Source organism: Petromyzon marinus, chromosome 36 (genome assembly GCF_048934315.1).
Source record: "Petromyzon marinus isolate PM22_M1 ecotype Great Lakes invasive population chromosome 36, UKy_Petmar_22M1.pri1.0, whole genome shotgun sequence".
Lineage (NCBI taxonomy): Eukaryota > Metazoa > Chordata > Hyperoartia > Petromyzontiformes > Petromyzontidae > Petromyzon > Petromyzon marinus.
Window position 1 is genome coordinate 6890947 of NC_133702.1, and position 18203 is coordinate 6909149.

An 18203-nucleotide genomic window follows, 5' to 3' on the forward strand; every position below is an offset into this window, starting at 1 on the left:
CACTGTATTTAAACATATAGCAGCGATGTCACATGCCAATGTCACGGGAGTACGATAATGATACACTTTAATGTCTATTTTTACAATGATGCTTCAAATTCAGTGTCCAAATTGGTCAAATTAAAAAAATCATACCGTAAATTACTCAACTGGGGACAATGCATAGCAATCATCTCCCCTCCCCTTCTGTCAGACAAACACCCCAGGTCACTTTGGCAAATGGACTCTTGGGTTTTCACCTGGGTAAACAAAAACACTTGAATTTAAACTTAAAACTCTTGTCTCATAGCCTGGGATAACCAGCCTAGGTTCATGCCTAGGCTGGATAACATCTCGTCACTGTGGGTGCCACGGTGGCGAGATGTTAACTACCTCGCCTGGTATGCGGGAGGTCGTCGGTTCGATCCAGACCCTGACGCCTGTATATTTGGAGTTTGAATGTTATCCACGTGGTTGTGTGAATTTTTCTCCGGGTCCTCCGGTTTTTCCTTCCACATTTTGTTGAGCTATCATTTGTGGCCGGGTCGATTCTTAAAAAGAGCTATATAGCTTAGTGGGCCTTACCTGGTAAAATAAAAATAGTGTTTCGTTTTTTTGTTTAGTGGCTACAATCAGTGGTGTTTGTGACACTGCCGAGCGGTAGCAGCTTGGTGCAGAGGTTAATGGGTCGAACCAGGCGACCGTCCTGATGAACACTTTGGATATATTTAACAAAAAATACATACAGTACGTGCCATCTGCTTGCCAAGTGGATGTCAAAAGATCCCGTGACGTCATTCAAAAAAGAGTAGGCCGTGTGTTTCAGCATCATGGTACAAATTTTCCAGCTGAGTGGATTTAGATAAACTATGTGTCGGCATTGCCCCCCTACTACTGGCAGACTATATTGGTCTGTGAGACACAGCACCATTATGAGAGCCATTGTGCTGTACGAATGGCGTGAATACCAATCATGTGAATTATTAGCATCATTATTATTACTATTAATCAAGACGTTCCCATGGACCGTGGCTACCAAACTGCAGGCAAAAAAAATGCGACTACCACTTGAACACATGAGAGGACAATTGTTATCCCGGGGAGCAGCATTGGCACCAAACGTCATATAAGTGATCACTGGCCTATGGATTAATGTCCATCTGTCACTGACATTGCATCACGTTTTCTGTCTGCCTGTCTATCTTGAGAAATGCATGGTCCGGGTCTGTCACCTTTAGTTGTTCACTATCAGCATCACGGCTGGGGAACATCTTTGCTCGGAACTGCCAATGTCAACCAGAGGACCGGTTGCCCCCTTGATATGCCCTTTATTTTATTCGTCCCGGAAAGCCTCTCAGAGTCTTAAAGACTCTCTCTTTTTTTTTTGGAGGGTCCTGCATTGGAATGTTTTGGCCAATTCCATTCAAGATGCAGAGTGGGAACCAGAGTACACAGAGAAAGCCCACACATTCAAAGTCCTACACAGACGGATTTGACACTCAAGTTTTCCGCATTGCCACCTCTTAACCACCTGCAAACCCTGTTTTGTTTAGGCTTTTTCGTACTTCTGCGTAATTCACCAACCCTTGCCCACAAAGCACTGAATCACAGGCGTGCTGCCAGCTCACCTGACATGACAGCTGTGCCGGTGATTACCGGCAATACAGCTTGGATATACGCACGTGCCTTGAGTATTAATACATGTGATACACTGCGCATGTTGTGCCAGATCGCTCATCACCTCAAATGCCATCAAATATCAGAGGCTGAGCAGCGTGGAGCCTCGATGTAGTACCTGAATGACTGACCACCATGCCGAACAGGGTTACGTCATGAGGCTGCGGGGGCCATGTGGTGAGCGGCAGAGGGAGGGCAGTGCAGCGAAAAATCCATCGCCATATTGCACCTCCATGGTCACCTGTCTACACTCTCTCTCTGCCTTCGCCCACCTGTATTGCACCTCCATGGTCACCTGTCTACGCTCTCTCTCTGCCTTCGCCCACCTGTATTGCACCTCTATGCTCCCCTGTCTACGCTCTCTCTCTGCCTTGGCCCACCTGTATTGCACCTCTATGGTCCCCTATCTACGCTCTCTCTCTGCCTTCGCCCACCTGAATTAACCAGCATCTCGTTGTATGGTCAGTGAACCCCCCGCGACACCACTCGGCGTGGATCGACGCGGACGCATATCGCCCGGCGTCACGGCGCTACCGAGCAGTAGCGCTTGCCGCTTCAATGGGTCCGTCCGCTGTTGACACTTGAGCGCGTGAAACACACTGAAGACTGCCCCTTGTTGTTGTTTTTTCAGCATTACAACCAAACCTTCCTGTTTAACTATGCCATGGATATCCTCAATATGGTGTTCACTGGGCTCTTCACTGTGGAGATGGTCCTCAAGATAATTGCCTTCAAGCCGAGGGTAAGCCTTTGCTCTCGGCACACTGCGGAGAGACGCCCACTCCGCCTATTCATATTCGCCAGCTCACCAATCCACCTACATGAAATGTGCAACACATATTAATATATGCGTTTCATCCCATATGACTTATATACGGTGGGAATTGCCAATATTGATGCGAGATAATAATGCGATGTATTGTATACATATCAAGGGCATGTGCATTACTTTCTCTGTACTCGCACCATACCCGTACTGCAATGTGCACTTCAACATGCCATACACTGCAATACTCGCCAGCCGTACAGATTTAAACGGTAGCTGTTTAAATGTTATTTTTTTTTTACCGCACGCCAGTTTTCAAATGTGATCTTCAGCCATGCTCAATCCACTGCTGGATGAAGGACTCCCCGAGCCGCTGCCACGTCTCACCCAGGCAATGCAATAACACTTCTCCTCGCACAGAAGCTACTCGTGCTGCTTTGCAAAAGCACAGTAACCGCATGAAAGAATAGTTTATTATTTTTTTATTAATTTCAGTTTTTGTTTCTCCCGCCAAAAAAATATTGCCCCAATTTTTGCGAGAAAAAAAGTCGCAAATTTTTCCCTTCTAAACCGGTGCTGCCCAATAGGGGGTTCAAGATTCGGCAAGCCTGCAGCTGCAAACAATAGGGTTGGCAAGTATAATTACTTCATATATATGTGTGTCTGTGTGTATATGCAATTTTACACAGCTACTCAATACGTAAGCATCCCCTAGGACTGGAGACGAGGTAATGAGATTGTCTAGGTAGATAAGTTCACGTGAATGCACCGGCAGGGCGGAGCGGCCGGTGAATCACGCGCTGCACGATGAACCTTGGCTCACTTTCACGGCCACGGGTTTAACTTCAGTGGCAAGCGACGTGCGAAGCAGCCACCTCCCCTTCACAAGCCACACTCAGCAGTGTGGTGAAGTATGGCAAATAACAACAACAACAACAACCAAGCCTGTGTGCGGGGAGGTGGTGGGGGGGGCCTTCATCCCACAAGTGATTGACAATGGCGTGCGAATTAAGACAAAGATCCCCCGTGTAGCCTTGTCAGACTGTTGGGGCAAGTGCTGTGAGCGAGCACCTGTGAAGGGCCGGCACGGCACACGAGGGGGCGGGTGGCCAGCACCACGCCTGGTCTCCTTTGTATTCCCAGTGGCGACGTTTGCACATGGCGCCAGGCTGAATTAGCCTAGGGGAGGCCTGGGACCGGCTGAGATAATTCTCACCAGTGCTGGCCACGAGCAGGAATCGACTCTGGTTGCCCAGTTCGTAGCGCAGCCCGCTAACCGCTGCACTCACACACGAACAAAGATCCCCTATGTATCCTTTAAAGGGTGCATTCAAACAAAACATCCATAACAATTACACAGAATAGCCAAAGGTCTTCAGTGTAGTCTATTTAACTGTAACATTTATTACTACACACGACAAGTGGTGTAGCCAGAAACATGCGCTCCCAGCTGCCTTTATATCCCCAGTGTCAACGTTGCCCACACTATTGCACCGAGTCACCAATTCTAGCCTGAGTCTATATAGGCCAGATTCGTAGATCCATTACCACGGGGATTTCCGTCAAGGTTGGAAATGGAATCTCCTGTCTACACCTTCACGCAATGACATACGGTTAAATTATTTGTCCCCTGTTTATCCACTTATCCACACAAAGCACGGTGGGGGGGGGGGGGGGTCCCCATTCTGTTATCGGGCAGCAATTCAGGTTGGCCGGGCACACACGAGAGGGTGGTGAGGCGAGCACCACTCCCAGCCACCTTAATTCTCCCCACTACTCAGATGTACACACACCACCAGTGAGTCAACTGAGGCTGAGTCGATCGAGGGGAGGCTCAGGACGGGCTCAGATACCACTCGCTACGGGGAGTTCAACCGAGTTCGCTGCGTTTGGAGTTGCAATTGTGTGAACAACTCCACTCATAAATTTTGATTTAAAGCTTTCGTGATTGCAGTAATTCATATTCTTAGTTTTTTCGGTAAAGTCACGTTGAAGGGAAACAACAAAATAATAAAATATATATAAAACAACTCCACTCATGTTACCGCTACACGCACGCGTGTGCACGTGTGCCTGCATACACAGAGAGATGGCATTCATTCGTAATGCAGTGTAATGCGTGCTTTACAGGACATGCCTAAACAATAAGGGCAAGTATAATTAACTTGTGTGTCTGTCATATGGGATTAGGCTATGTGTCATTGCTAATGACGGACTAATTTAGTAGACTAATAAATCATTTGTGGTCATCTCGTTATTTCTTGAAGCACCCCATTCCGTGTTCTGGGCCTGCACTGTTCAAGCAAAGCACGGATATTCCCCAACAGGCAGATTATGTGTTGATGTCCTAAACAAATGCATTGCAGGTGTTTGTCAACAAAAAGGAACGGATGCTTGTGAGTTCTCAGCCCTAGGCTGCCACACAGTTTTGTTTGGCTATGGAAAGCTCTTGATTTGTTTTCTTCTATCAGGATCATGAAATGACTCGACCAAACATTTCCCTCTGCCCCCATCAAAACCACCCCACTATTTGGACCCTAGCGTGTGTGTGTGTGTGTTTGTTCCCCTGAAATCCTGCATAAGAATAACCCCAGGATCTGTTCCGTGTGCTATGCCGTGCGACCTAAGGATTCATTCTCGGCATTGCTTGCAAGTGCGTGTGCGATGGCTATAATAGTTCGGCTGCTGTAGGAATTGAATCGTGGTGACGTCCAGTGAATTGGATGGTAATAATGTGTTCATTCCAGAAATCCCACGCCTGATATCCGAGCAGCCGAATATTAATCAAAACACCCGCTCTAGCACTTGCAGAATGGAAACTGCGTTGCAGCAACACGGCTAACGTGGGTGCTAATGAACAATGCACGCAGGAGAGTGAATTTTTGCGCTTTGTAAAATGACAACAGTAGATGTGTCAAATGTTTCTCTGAGCTGATGGTGACGTGCCCCCTCGCAGACGGGGGGGGGGGGGGGCGGGGGGGTGCTCATTGCCTGCCCAGACAGCCTGGCAGTGGTGCCAGTGAGAGCCAGTAGTGGCAGTTCTTAACATTCACATACCCCAGACACGGCACGATGTGATCAGAGCTCCATATCCAAAGGAGCTGTTTCTCTCTTCCTGAAAATTTAACGATACATATTCGGCAGTAAAGATGTCATCGTGAATGTTAAAGTGTCCCCCATTATCTTGAGTAAAAATATTTTTATGAAGTTGTGCCAATGCCTCGATGAACAACTTGGGGTTAACAACTTGGGGGTGGACAGTATTGCCAAAACAATAGGTTTGTATCCGTTTTATGAAGATGTGAATCTGGCCCGTAATTTATTTAAATAAATGGAATTTAACGTTGCAAAATTACGCACCATCTTGGTGGATTTTGGCTCTAAGATTGTTAAGATATAAATAAACGTGCCAATGTCTGCTTCTCACGGGTAAAAATAGAATGATGCTTACGAACATCGTCTAGTGGGATTTCTGGACAAATGTTTTCCATCAGAAATAGTTTCGGCTGCCAATTCTGGACCAGTTTTGCCTATTTTTGCCTCTCATCGGCAGCGTGGCCTATCAGACAAATGCCGACGCGTTGCCCGGTGTGACGGACAAGAGCCTGCAACACGCTGGGCGAGCGTCGTGTTGTCTGCGGATCGCTCTTTCCCATAACGCCAGGGCAAAGCAGCAGCAGAAATCCTTAAACAGGTCACGCACTGCTGATGAGCCTGATAATCCCAAAATCGGTGCAGGGTTTGGTGCTTCCAAAACTACTGCTGATAAAGATCGATTCAACAAGGCTGTAGGCTCATGGACGTACATTCTATTTCGTTTTATATTTGGTTGGCCAGACAAACATCTGTCCCTTCGTTTGTCACGTGTGGAATGTTAAGTCGCTGTGGTTTTTTTGCACCTCGAGTGGTTCCCCCCCCCCCCCCCTTTATCTGAAACCATTGCCAGTGTTTTCACAGAGTTCCCCGGGATGCCGAGTCGCCGTTGACCTCCTTGCCCCTGACACGTCTACCCTTGCGTCCTGATCCTCGTGTTGTCTAGGGCTATTTTAGTGACCCCTGGAACGTGTTTGACTCCCTCATCGTGATTGGCAGCATTATAGACGTCGTTCTCAGTGAAATCGACGTGAGTATGTGAGCCACCCTCGTCCCTTCTCTCCCTCCTCTCGTCCCCTCGCTTATCCCCCCTGTCGCCTCTCGCCGACATCCGGCCCAGCCGCTTTGCGTTCATCCTCCTCCCCCTCTTCCTCCTCCACCCCGTGTCTCTGTTTGGCAAGTCACACATGACTACACACCTCCCGGTGAACGTAGACGATCCCGCGGTGAATATAGGAGAGGGTTTTTAATGCAGTGCCTAATTTATTGCTGTACCTTTATTCAATTCATTTTTTGGCCATCGTCATTTTGGTGACCCGGCTCACTCTTGCAAACGAGACGCATCCTCGTCGCTTGAGTTCTCACCGGTTTATGCAAAAGAAACTTAAACTTAAGACACCTTTCCGAAGGTGGCTGGGTGCTTCAGAGACCAATACTTTGCGAGAGCATTGAGCCAAAACCGCAGGAAGTTTGAATCTGGGTTTCAGTCGGCCGTGACTATACTGGACTCTCGAGTGCAGTGAGTTGATGCTGTTGGTGCAGTCACCAATAACCGCATGACTTTTCGATTTAAAGCTTTCGTGACTCGCAGGGATTCATATTCTTGGTTCTTTCGGTAAAGTCACGTGGCTGCATGTTTTTTAAAATGTTTAAAGTCACGTGACTTTACCGAAAGAACCAAGAATATGAACCGCATGACTGTTATTTTTTCATAGCTCCTGGTGAGCATAAGCATAAACATGGACGAATTGGAAGCCCTCTCTGTATTCTCCCTGCAGGTTTAACGTCCGAGAGGTAGGCCACCAGGATTGTGGCAGCAAATTGACATCGTTGCGTCCAGCTCAAGCTCGAGTTTGTTCTTAGAGTCAGCGTCATTGGTGGCTGCATGTTTTTAAATGTTTATCTCTTCTGTTCTTTTGTTGTTGTTGTTGTTGTTCTTCTTTTTCTTCCATTCCCTCCTTTGTTTTCTGTCTCTCCTCCTCTCTCGCTGCCGCTCGCTGTGCACAGCACTATTTCTTTGACGCATGGAACTCGTTTGATGCCTTGATTGTTGTGGGTAGCGTCGTTGATATTGCTATCACCGAAGTGAACGTAAGTACTCCGCCGCTCATTTCCATTTCCGCGACGATCGATTTGAATAGGTGCCCTTCTGCCTCCACACTTATTTACAGGAATGCTTAAACGGTGCTGAAAAAGGCATAAAAACAATCGAGGGACTGCTTTGGCAACTTGAAAATACGCTAAATTTGTAATTGACGTTGTGTTTAGTAGGACATATACTGTAGGCTGATATTTCATGCAATGTCCCTTCTTCACACCAGAAAGATGACAGAGAGACTCTTTTTATTGGGAGGGACCTGCTAGGTTTGTTGCAGTTTGCCCCTTCACCGTACAAGGAGTATGCAGCGCTGGCCTGCAAGTGGGCATGAGTTCGCCAGCAGTGGGTGCGATGTTGCAATGTGTTTTTTACGCAATTAAGTACGGTAAATCCGGGTATTTTTTTTTATAAATTGCCAAATCTAGACTGTGGTGCTGACACACACACACGTTGGCATGCTAGACTTTTCAATAAAGTCCACTGTGAAGCGAAGCAGATGGCGCCGTAGTATTTCACGGATCATCGGACCTGCAGTGTTAACCCAGGACGGCCGCTGGGTAGAGTGAAAGGGGTGACGCCGAACAACCTGGTTAACTGGATTCTTCGCTCGCGACCACAGCTGAGCGATTGAGTGTGTGGGCAGTGCAGCGGCCCAAGCACCAGTCTAAGAAGAGTGGTGGGGGTGGGGGGTGAGGGGAATTGGACACGGGGCTCAGTTTCAATCCTTGCACCCAAGGGTGCATGCTACAGCCACTGGGTGTTGAGTCCAAGACAATGGGAGTGGGCATGAATTGTTTGTGCATAAATCACCGGCTCATTGTCATTGTTGTTGTGTCTGCATGCGTGCTCTACCTGCCCATACTGCGCGTTTCGCTGCAAAAAGCCGCCCGCCCGCGCAAATCACCACTTACCCACTACCGCCAAAACCACCCCAACCGCACAACGTACCCCGCCTACACCATGCTGACCCTCACTGCTACCACCACCATCGCTCCTTCCCTTCCTCCCCCCGCGTCCCCTACCACCATCAAAATGGCTCACCTCTTTATTCTCCCCACAGCCACTCATGTCATCTTATTTATTTTGTTATTCTACTTTTTTGTGCCCATTTTTTTTCCCCCCTCGTCGGCCGCTTCCCACGCTTGCCGCTTGCTTCTATCCATCAGAACGGAGGCCACCTGGGAGAGGTAATGCACCATCACGCTTGCCGTCCACTTCGCCGTGCCGCTCGCCTGAGTTGCCGCCGCCGCGGACGCCCCCGCGGGCGTTTCTGAACGTTGTCCGCTTGCCGTGGGCTCTCGCCTCTTGACTAGCGAGCCTCCGTGGCACTGACTCTTCGCAGTGTTAAGATGGTGCCTTCGCACAGGTGGAGTTGGTCATCAAGAAGCTGCGAGAATGGTTCAAATTCGGGTCATGAGAATTTCCCAGGTTTTCCGAGTGGAGGCCCCTCTGCGGTGGCATAAGCAAGCATTTGCAGGGCCGCTCCTTTAACTTTTTTACGTAATGCAGAAAAACCTCATTGAGGTTCAAGGTTATTTTTAAGAGGGGGTCCTGCATTGTCTTGATCGGCCATTGTCTTTTTTAAGGAGTATTTTGGATGTGACAGGAAACCTCAATAGCCAGAGAAAGCCCACGCATACGTGTGCACAGCACTAAAAGGTCGACAGAGATGGGCACATTAATACATTTGATATATATTGCCAACACCATGGCCACCTCGCAATCCAGCAGTTTTGAGAGTCCAAAAAAATATTTGCCTTCAAAATGCCAGATTGCAAACTCTCCTTGATCCCGCAAATTATGTCCATCAAAATTCGAAGCCACTTAGAGGAAAATTGCGGGTCCTGGCTCTGAACCCTTTTCCATCAGAAATATCTACACCAATGCTTACCGGTACGAGCATAAAAGCTGAAATCATTTATTGCCCAGTCAACGTTTGCTCAGTGTTAAGAAATGTCAGGTTTTTTTTTTTTACCAACGTCGTCGATTATGTTGTGTGAACGGATTCACTTGGCTTTTATTCAGTGTTTAAGATATTCTAGTTTCCCGAAAGCCTGCAAAGGATCCATTTTGGTTTTCTCTGTGCCTGTATTGTGCATATTCGTCTTTACTTGCATCGCATCCAATGACGTTTCGTAGTGTGGCTCTCATTCTAGCGTACTCACTTGCCTGTCCCGCTGCATTATTAACCCGATTGTGTGAATTTCTGAGTCTTCTAAAAATCACCAGCATGCCATCGCGCGTCCACGTTACGCAGACGACACCACCGTGTATTTTGTCGATTGTGAGAGACTTCACTTCATCCTGTCTGTGTTCCCCTCTTCGAAGCCAACTGGAACTTGCCCTTTAGATGATGATGTTCCTGTCGCTGATACTAGTTTTGATCTGCCCACGATGGTAAGATGGGCCATACAGCGGTGCCCTCTCGTCCCTTCCCCAGCACCTTGTGCCATGACTCCAATGCACGCCCTGGCATGGTCACACTCCGCCCCCCACAACTCCTCCCTCTCCTCCAGCCATCGCAGTGTGTTTTTTTGCAGTGATGTTTACGTTTTGGGATGCACTCTGGGTGGCATTGCGTCGCCTTTTTTTTTCGTTTGCGCCAATTGCTGCGTATTCAGCATGGCTGTCCAAAACTGAATTTTTTTGCGTTTGAGACGTTCACGCGACCAGAAAAAACCCCAACAACAACCTTAGCGCATGGTGTTTTTTGTTGTCGTTTTGTTTTTATTTGCTGTTTTGTGATGATGCGCTATGTGCGGACGAGGACCCAGAATGGGCGCGCGGACAGCACACGGAGCTCGGCGCTAACGTCCGCATTGCTCGTCGATTTTATCCGGCAGAGTTCCGAGGACAGCTCCCGCATCTCCATCACATTCTTCCGTCTCTTCCGTGTGATGAGACTCGTCAAGCTCCTAAGCAAGGGAGAGGGCATTCGCACCCTCCTGTGGACCTTCATAAAATCATTCCAGGTGAGAACTGCGTCAGGTCCGGGATCGACCTTCATCAAGTCCCGATGACCCCCTCTCGCAGTGAGAAATTCAATTTGCACAGTGCAAAGGTCTGTACACTCCTCCGGTAAATCTGAAGCTCCGTGGAAGTGCCAATTTTGCTTCCCAGTTGTCTTTGACAAAATAGACCTCCACCTTAAATGGGTTCTCACCTGGTTATAAGCAGAGGTCATCTACTTTGTTTCCTTATCCGGGGAATTTTGCATCCTGGAAGCGTCAAACTGAAGGTGAACACCCAAACACACGTGGCCGCAAACTTATTAAATCATGGCAATAGTCGGAAGGCATGCAACAAGTTTTGTCAATGAATTCTAGATATCCGATGTATTGTCTCAATTTGGGGTCACGTTTAGATTGAATAATTGATCATCTGAATCTCCTTTATCTCTGGCCCCCTTTGTACAGTTTCTTATTGTTTTAGTCTATTTTATAGCGTTTGGTTCATTCTATTAGTCTCTGTGTGTGTATATATTGTTGTTGTTACATTTTGACCTGCATCTCCTGGACGTTTATGAAAAAGAGCTTTATAGCTCATCGGATTCTTCCAGTCTCAATAAATATTCTTATTCTGATATATATGACAGTGTTCAGTTTACTGTCCATATAATTTGAATACATAGTTCTAATTTGCGGCCTTTTGTCAATTCACTGATGGATGAAGGCCTCCCCATGCCACGTCCGTCATGGCAGTAGTTTGACCATACTTCACCTTTCTGGTCTTTGTGGATTGGTGAAGATTTGAGGTGGGGGGGGGGGGCAGGGGGGGAATGGCAGAACCGGTTCCAATATAATTTGTCACTAATGTCAGCCGTGGTCTAGAATCAAACTCAAGTCACTAGCTTGAGGGCAAATAGTGTTTACTGCTCTAGCATGCGTGCATATATATACACACCAAGGTTATTTATTAATTGTAACATACATTAATTTTTCCATGCATAATCAGGCTAAGAATATTTTTGTTGTTGTAATTGACGAATCGGTGTGTCACTGCGTGCCTCGCGGACTTTGATTAAATAGTTTGTCCTGGGCCCTCGCGCGACAATGGTATTGCAGCGTCGCGATGCACTCCAGATGTGAATCGTCGCTGGCTGACTCGTGCAAGCGCTCGTCATGACTGCGTGCAGTGGCGTCCCACAGAATGGATGTCGCTTCACTGGAAACTTAAGCTACTCGTAAATAGAACGCCTAGAACCGAGTTCGATGTAGCTTCCTTGACACACTACCAAGTGTTCGTTTGACGTGTTCGTTTTGTGCTGTTGCCCCCACGACTACAGCAAAGTCGCTTAAAACCCATCAAGTATCCATCCCACATTCACTTTTATTTTCGGTAACAGTTTTTTTTATTTAAATTGACATCACATTTTTTTCAGTGAGCACAAATCTTGTAAAGCACGGCATCGAATGGAATTTGAATTTAGCCGGCATGGCCTAAACACGCACCACGAGGCAAGATAGATGTTTGCTTTACCATTAGCAACATGTGTGATGGATTCATTCTGCTTCCATAGAGGAAACTTCCCCGGTTAAAAATCATGATCCATACATATCATGGTTACGGAATTGGAGAATAAATGCACATACAGTGAGGGAAGAAAGTATTTGATCCCCTGCTGATTTTGTACGTTTGCCCACTGACAAAGAAATTATCAGTCTATAATTTTAATGGTAGGTTTATTTGAACAGTGAGAGACAGAATAACAACAACAAAATCCAGAAAAACGCATGTCAAAAATGTTATAAATTGATTTGCATTTTAATGAGGGAAATAAGTATTTGACCCCCTCTCAATCAGAAAGATTTCTGGCTCTCAGGTGTCTTTTATACAGGTAACAAGCTGAGATTAGGAGCACACTCTTAAAGGGAGTGCTCCTAATCTCAGCTTGTTACCTGCATAAAAGACACCTGTCCACAGAAGCAATCAATCAATCAGATTCCAAACTCTCTACCATGGCCAAGACCAAAGAGCTCTCCAAGGATGTCAGGGACAATATTGTAGACCTACACAAGGCTGGAATGGGCTACAAGACCATTGCCAAGCAGCTTGGTGAGAAGGTGACAACAGTTGGTGCGATTATTTGCAAATGGAAGAAACACAAAAGAACTGTCAATCTCCCTAGGCCTGGGGCTCCATGCAAGATCTCACCTCGTGGAGTTGCAATGATCATGAGAATGGTGAGGAATCAGCCCAGAACTACACGGGAGGATCTTGTCAATGATCTCAAGGCAGCTGGGACCATAGTAACCAAGAAAACAATTGGTAACACACTACGCCGTGAAGGACTGAAATCCTGCAGTGCCCGCAAGGTCCCCCTGCTCAAGAAAGCACATATACATGCTCGTCTGAAGTTTGCCAATTAACATCTGAATGATTCAGAGGACAACTGTGTGAAAGTGTTGTGGTCAGATGAGGCCAAAATGGAGCTCTTTGGCATCAACTCAACTCGTTGTGTTTGGAGGAGGAGGAATGCTGCCTATGATCCCAAGAACACCATCCCCACCGTCAAACATGGAGGTGGAAACAGTATGCTTTGGGGGTGTTTTTCTGCTTAGGGGACAGGACAACTTCACCGCATCAAAAGGACGATGGATGGGGCCATGTACCGTCAAATCTTGGGTGAGAACCTCCTTCCCTCAGCCAGGGCATTGAAAATGGGTCGTGGATGGGTATTCCAGCATGACAATGACCCAAAACACATGGCCAAGGCAACAAAGGAGTGGCTAAAGAAGAAGCACATTAAGGTCCTGGAGTGGCCTAGCCAGTCTCCAGACCTTAATCCCATAGAAAATCTGTGGAGGGAGCTGAAGGTTCGAGTTGCCAAACGTCAGCCTCGAAACCTTAATGACTTGGAGAAGATCTGCAAAGAGGAGTGGGACAAAATCCCTCCTGAGATGTGTGCAAACCTGGTGGCCAACTACAAGAAACGTCTGACCTCTGTGATTGCCAACAAGGGTTTTGCCACCAAGTACTAAGTCATGTTTTGCAGAGGGGTCAAATACTTATTTCTCTCATTAAAATGCAAATCAATTTATAACATTTTTGACATGCGTTTTTCTGGATTTTGTTGTTGTTATTCTGTCTCTCACTGTTCAAATAAACCTACCATTAAAATTATAGCCTGATCATTTACTTGTCAGTGGGCAAACGTACAAAATCAGCAGGGGAACAAAAACTTTTTTCCCTCACTGTACATACATACATACACACGAATCCCTTAATGTATGCGTGCGTGCATGCATATCTTGCGTGGAAAACTACACGCCATTGTATGCGCCTCTTGAGACAGACTCTATTTATAACGAGACATTTGTGAGAAAACACGAGAGGACATTTGAGGCACAAGTCTACACAGAGCAAAATCGATAAAAAAATAACTTGTGTTCCAAAGTCTATTAAATATGGAACAATGGACCGCTGCAGGGTATACTGCGTCTTGACAGTTGCTATGTAAACTTTAGTTTCAATTTCCAAAGCGTTTTTACATGCGAACCAATAAACTTGAGCGTATCGTGACATTGCGATTCGTTCCATCATTTCTTGTCAAAGCTTATCGGCGCAGCGGGTAATTACAGAATCAAATACGTGAACAATGAAATAAAACATTACGCGTGAATAGCGGCGGAAATATATATATATAAGTCGATAATGCTTTGGGGAAGGAGCGGTGGGCACAGTGGGTAGCGCACCGCGCTACAAATCTAGTATCCACAAATCTAGACCCGAGTTCGATTCACAGCCACGGCTAACATCAGTGGCCAATTAAATGGGAACCTGGGCTGGGGTCCACCCTTCACAGACCCATGCTGACCAACCAGCAGTGGATTAACAAAGGAGTGAAAGTGACTATCGTTATTTAGCATGCTTTCTTAGAAATGTATGTTGCAACCGAACCACTAAACTTGAATGTATCGCGACAATGAGGATTCGTTCCTTCGTATAAGGCCAAAATGCATTTAGGGGAAGTTTGCTAGTGTGGCCAGTCCGTATTTTGTGACGCACCACAACTATAAAGTACCGGAGTATACCATGATGTTATCGCGTTTATTTTCCTTGCTTCTGTCCACAGGCCCTGCCATATGTCGCCCTGCTTATCGTGATGATGTTTTTCATCTACGCCGTGATCGGAATGCAGGTGATTCCTACGCATCGATGTGGATCACACAGTGAGAGCGTGAAGTACCGCAAACAATACCGAGCTTTAATGGCATATCTGGAAAATCAAATGTAATCGGTGTAGTTTTTTTTCTGTTTTTGTTTGCTTGTGTAGGTGACTCCGATGATGAGACTTGACCGGAGAAGAGGTTTTTCCCCTTTTATCTGGCAACAAAACAGCTGTGTTAAGATGTTAAAAACACCAAACTGAAACCTTTTACAAGGAGTCATGTCTGCATTAACCACAATACTTGTGGTCAAAATGCAAACAAAAAACATACTCTCATAATATACGCATTGTCTTTGAAACTGATCGGTCGACATGAGAGACAACTTCCTTCGTCTCAAACGGTGTTAGACCAGAGGACACCTGTTTTGTTGCCAAATAAAAGGGGAAAACCTCTTCTCATATTTTGGTACTTGCAAAGGAGGTCCCATGATGTAGAATTGACTGGCTAAAGCCTGTCCAGAGTTTGCCTGCATGAGCAAATGCTGCTATCAAACATAATTTTGGAATTAAATTTACTATAAGTCATGGCTCTGCATGAAATAATACTTCAATCCATAAGCCCATGGGCTTTCTTTCCAAGCTAAAACATGATTTACTGAGTAGATTTTCACAGTTTTCTTCCAATAACTCTCTGATGTGTTGTCGGGTTGTACCACGTATTGTTCTGCACGATGTCCGACGTTTAATTCCACGTGTCAGGATTCACAGCACACCCGAATAACAGGTGGTAAAACCCAAAAATACATCGGAGAGGTGACAACTTATTTCTTGTGGAGAGATGGATTCTTGTATCTGTTAATTATTACATTAAAAAAAAAACTATATTCGTTTGATTTGTATCAGCATTGACGATCTTCTCTTCTTTGTCAGATATTTGGAAAAATCGCGATGCAAGATGGAATGCAAATCAACCGCAACAACAACTTTCAAACATTCCCTCAGGCTGTGCTCCTGCTTTTCCGGTAAGCGATTGAGCGCTCGTTACTTCCCGTCGGCTGCGGCCGAGCTCACAAAGCAGGTGGCCGCTTTTGAGCATCGCACCATCTGCCGAGCCTCATTGCTTCATCCAGACCTCTTCAGCTTTGTTGTCTCTGCTGTTCCAAAGAATTAAGCACAACCTCTCCGCTACTCCCGACGCGATTATCTGGCTCAACTACCTCGGTATAAAATTAAAGCTGCTGCTGCTGTAAATCAACATAAGCCATACGAGACGAAACAACAAGAAGAAGAAGAAGGTGATATTCCATGGGCAACAAGATTCCGCCAACTTTTTTCAAATTTTCTTGCTGTGGTTTTCACACCTGATGATGATTGCTTGTGTTGCAGTCGAAGCGTCGTGAGAATTTTATTGTTTTATATTTTTTTATTATTTTATTGTTTCCCTTCTACGTGACTTTACCGAAAGAACCAAGAATATGAATCCCTGCAGTCACGAAAGCTTTAAATCAAAATTTAAGATTCCATGGCTAACGAGGGATATAAATACATTTTTCAGAAAATAAAACAAAAACGTTAGCCTCTTTCACTCTAAGCGTCTGCGACCAAAGTGACGAGCCATTTGAAAAATCTGACATCATAGACCCCCCCTTCCTGGGAGCAATTTCACCTCCTGGGTAAATCCTGCACGCAACGCCCTGACGGCTGGCTCCTGCGCACAGCTCCATGTAAACCCTCGTGCCCTCAGAGTAAAGCAGCGGCCGCTCCTTTACCCAGAAATAACTGCCCTGTGCTGTGCACAATGCCAAACATGCACATAAACAGGTTTTCATTCAGAATGTATTTACTTTAAAATGGTCTCGTTTAGGCATTCTATCCAAAAATCTAAAACCTACGGACTACTGATTGTGCATAATGTTAGCACTAATTAACTGTGGCAGGGAGCAGCTCACCGGCGTGTATTTAGCGCTGATAGTCAGCATCATTGTGGGATGCTTGTCAAATTTACCAAACACCAGGTGGGGTGGTTGCTTACCAGGGGCTAGGAGACGGGGACTTTTCTGTGGGGATTGGGTTTCCAAAATCCACTGAGAGTTCATTATTGGACGTTTCTTCATTTCGTGGCGTGAATAAAAACAGGGAGGAAGGGCAAATCTAAAGATGAAATAATGTACAAGAATTTCCACAACATCGGCCACAATTGGTCCGGGAAAACATCCTGTAATCCAGATGCAGATTTCTGTTGTATAAAATTATTTTGCAGAGAAGATGAAAGATCCAGAATTGGAAACACATTCAATATACTCGCATCTGTCCACAAATTAGTCACTAGGAAGAGATTTCCAAGAAGCCTTATTAATATTTTGTTTTTCCAAATTGAACAGGAGTCACTCATAAACAGTGGTGTCAACGTCACCCTATATTTTGCATGTATCCTCAGAAAAGAGCCACAGCATTTACTTGCTCGTTTCCCAGTATTTGAGCTTCGGGGGTTGAATTTTCATTTTTTCCAATTTCTTTTAACTTTTGTGAATTCCTTCCCCCCCCCCCCCCATCTTCCTCTACCAAAATAAACCCTTTTACACATTACACATTATATCCACCCACGTTATTCCTGCGTGAAACTCAATTTCTCTTTTTACCGCTGCTGGTGGTGAATCTAGGAGGTGTCACAGATTCTGGTTTTACTAGCATCATCTTCTTATTTCCGTCGCTGTCATGGTAAATGTATAAGTCTTCCCAGGACATTAATAGTCTCCTTTTCTATCAGTTGAGTAGCTGTCCCGGTAAATTTGTAAGTCTTCCTGGGTCACACAAAAAGTTCTCCTTTTCTGTCAGTTGAGTTTTCTTTTTTTGTCGACGAACAATCCTTGGCTGGACTCGGCAGTGGTCTCAGGGCTCTTCCTCCGGACTTGTCATTTGCACCAGTCAAGACAGTACATATACCATACATCGAGTTCTCTCTTCTTCTCAAATTTCGATATCCCATTCTTCTTCTTTGGTTCTTTCGGTAAAGTCACGTAGAATGAGAATAAAATAATAAAATAACACAATAAAATTCTCACGACGTTTCGGCCACAACGCAAGCAGCCGTCTTCAGGTGAAAGGTACAGACCTGTCGGGACGACAGTGCCGGTGCTTTTTGCACCTTGGAGGTGGCAACTCCCGGCGATGCTAATCATCCCCCCCCTCCCCCGGGGGTGGCTTCTGCTGTGGCAGTTGTGCAACGGGCGAGGCGTGGCAAGAGATCTTGCTCGGGTGCATGTCCGGCCGGCGCTGCGACCCCGAGTCGGACTACAACGTTGGGGAAGAGTTCACCTGCGGCAGCAATTTCGCCATCATCTACTTCATCAGCTTCTACATGCTGTGCGCCTTCCTGGTGCGTCTCGCTCGCCACGACGCTCGGAACGATCCACAGATTCATCAAACTTTTAAAGTAGATTTCATGATTCCCGCGAGTGATGAAAATTATGTGTGGAGCA

General features: G+C 46.1%; 1 protein-coding gene across 12 annotated transcripts in view; it reads left to right on the plus strand.

The window, feature by feature from the left end:
• LOC116949353 (voltage-dependent L-type calcium channel subunit alpha-1D) overlaps positions 1-18203 on the plus strand; it is a 226318-nt gene that overhangs the window by 167414 nt on the left and 40701 nt on the right. For 8 of the 12 annotated variants that reach the window (XM_032966575.2, XM_032966566.2, XM_032966573.2 and 5 more), the window contains 7 exons: positions 2288-2398; positions 6462-6545; positions 9942-10010; positions 10457-10585; positions 14689-14754; positions 15655-15746; positions 17941-18100. In XM_032966575.2, the coding sequence (XP_032822466.1) occupies positions 2288-2398; positions 6462-6545; positions 9942-10010; positions 10457-10585; positions 14689-14754; positions 15655-15746; positions 17941-18100 (711 nt within the window). Of the gene's footprint in view, positions 1-2287; positions 2399-6461; positions 6546-8779; positions 8801-9941; positions 10011-10456; positions 10586-14688; positions 14755-15654; positions 15747-17940; positions 18101-18203 lie in introns of all 12 variants that reach the window. The other 4 variants (XM_076072065.1, XM_032966570.2, XM_076072064.1 and 1 more) reach the window with 2 other exon arrangements.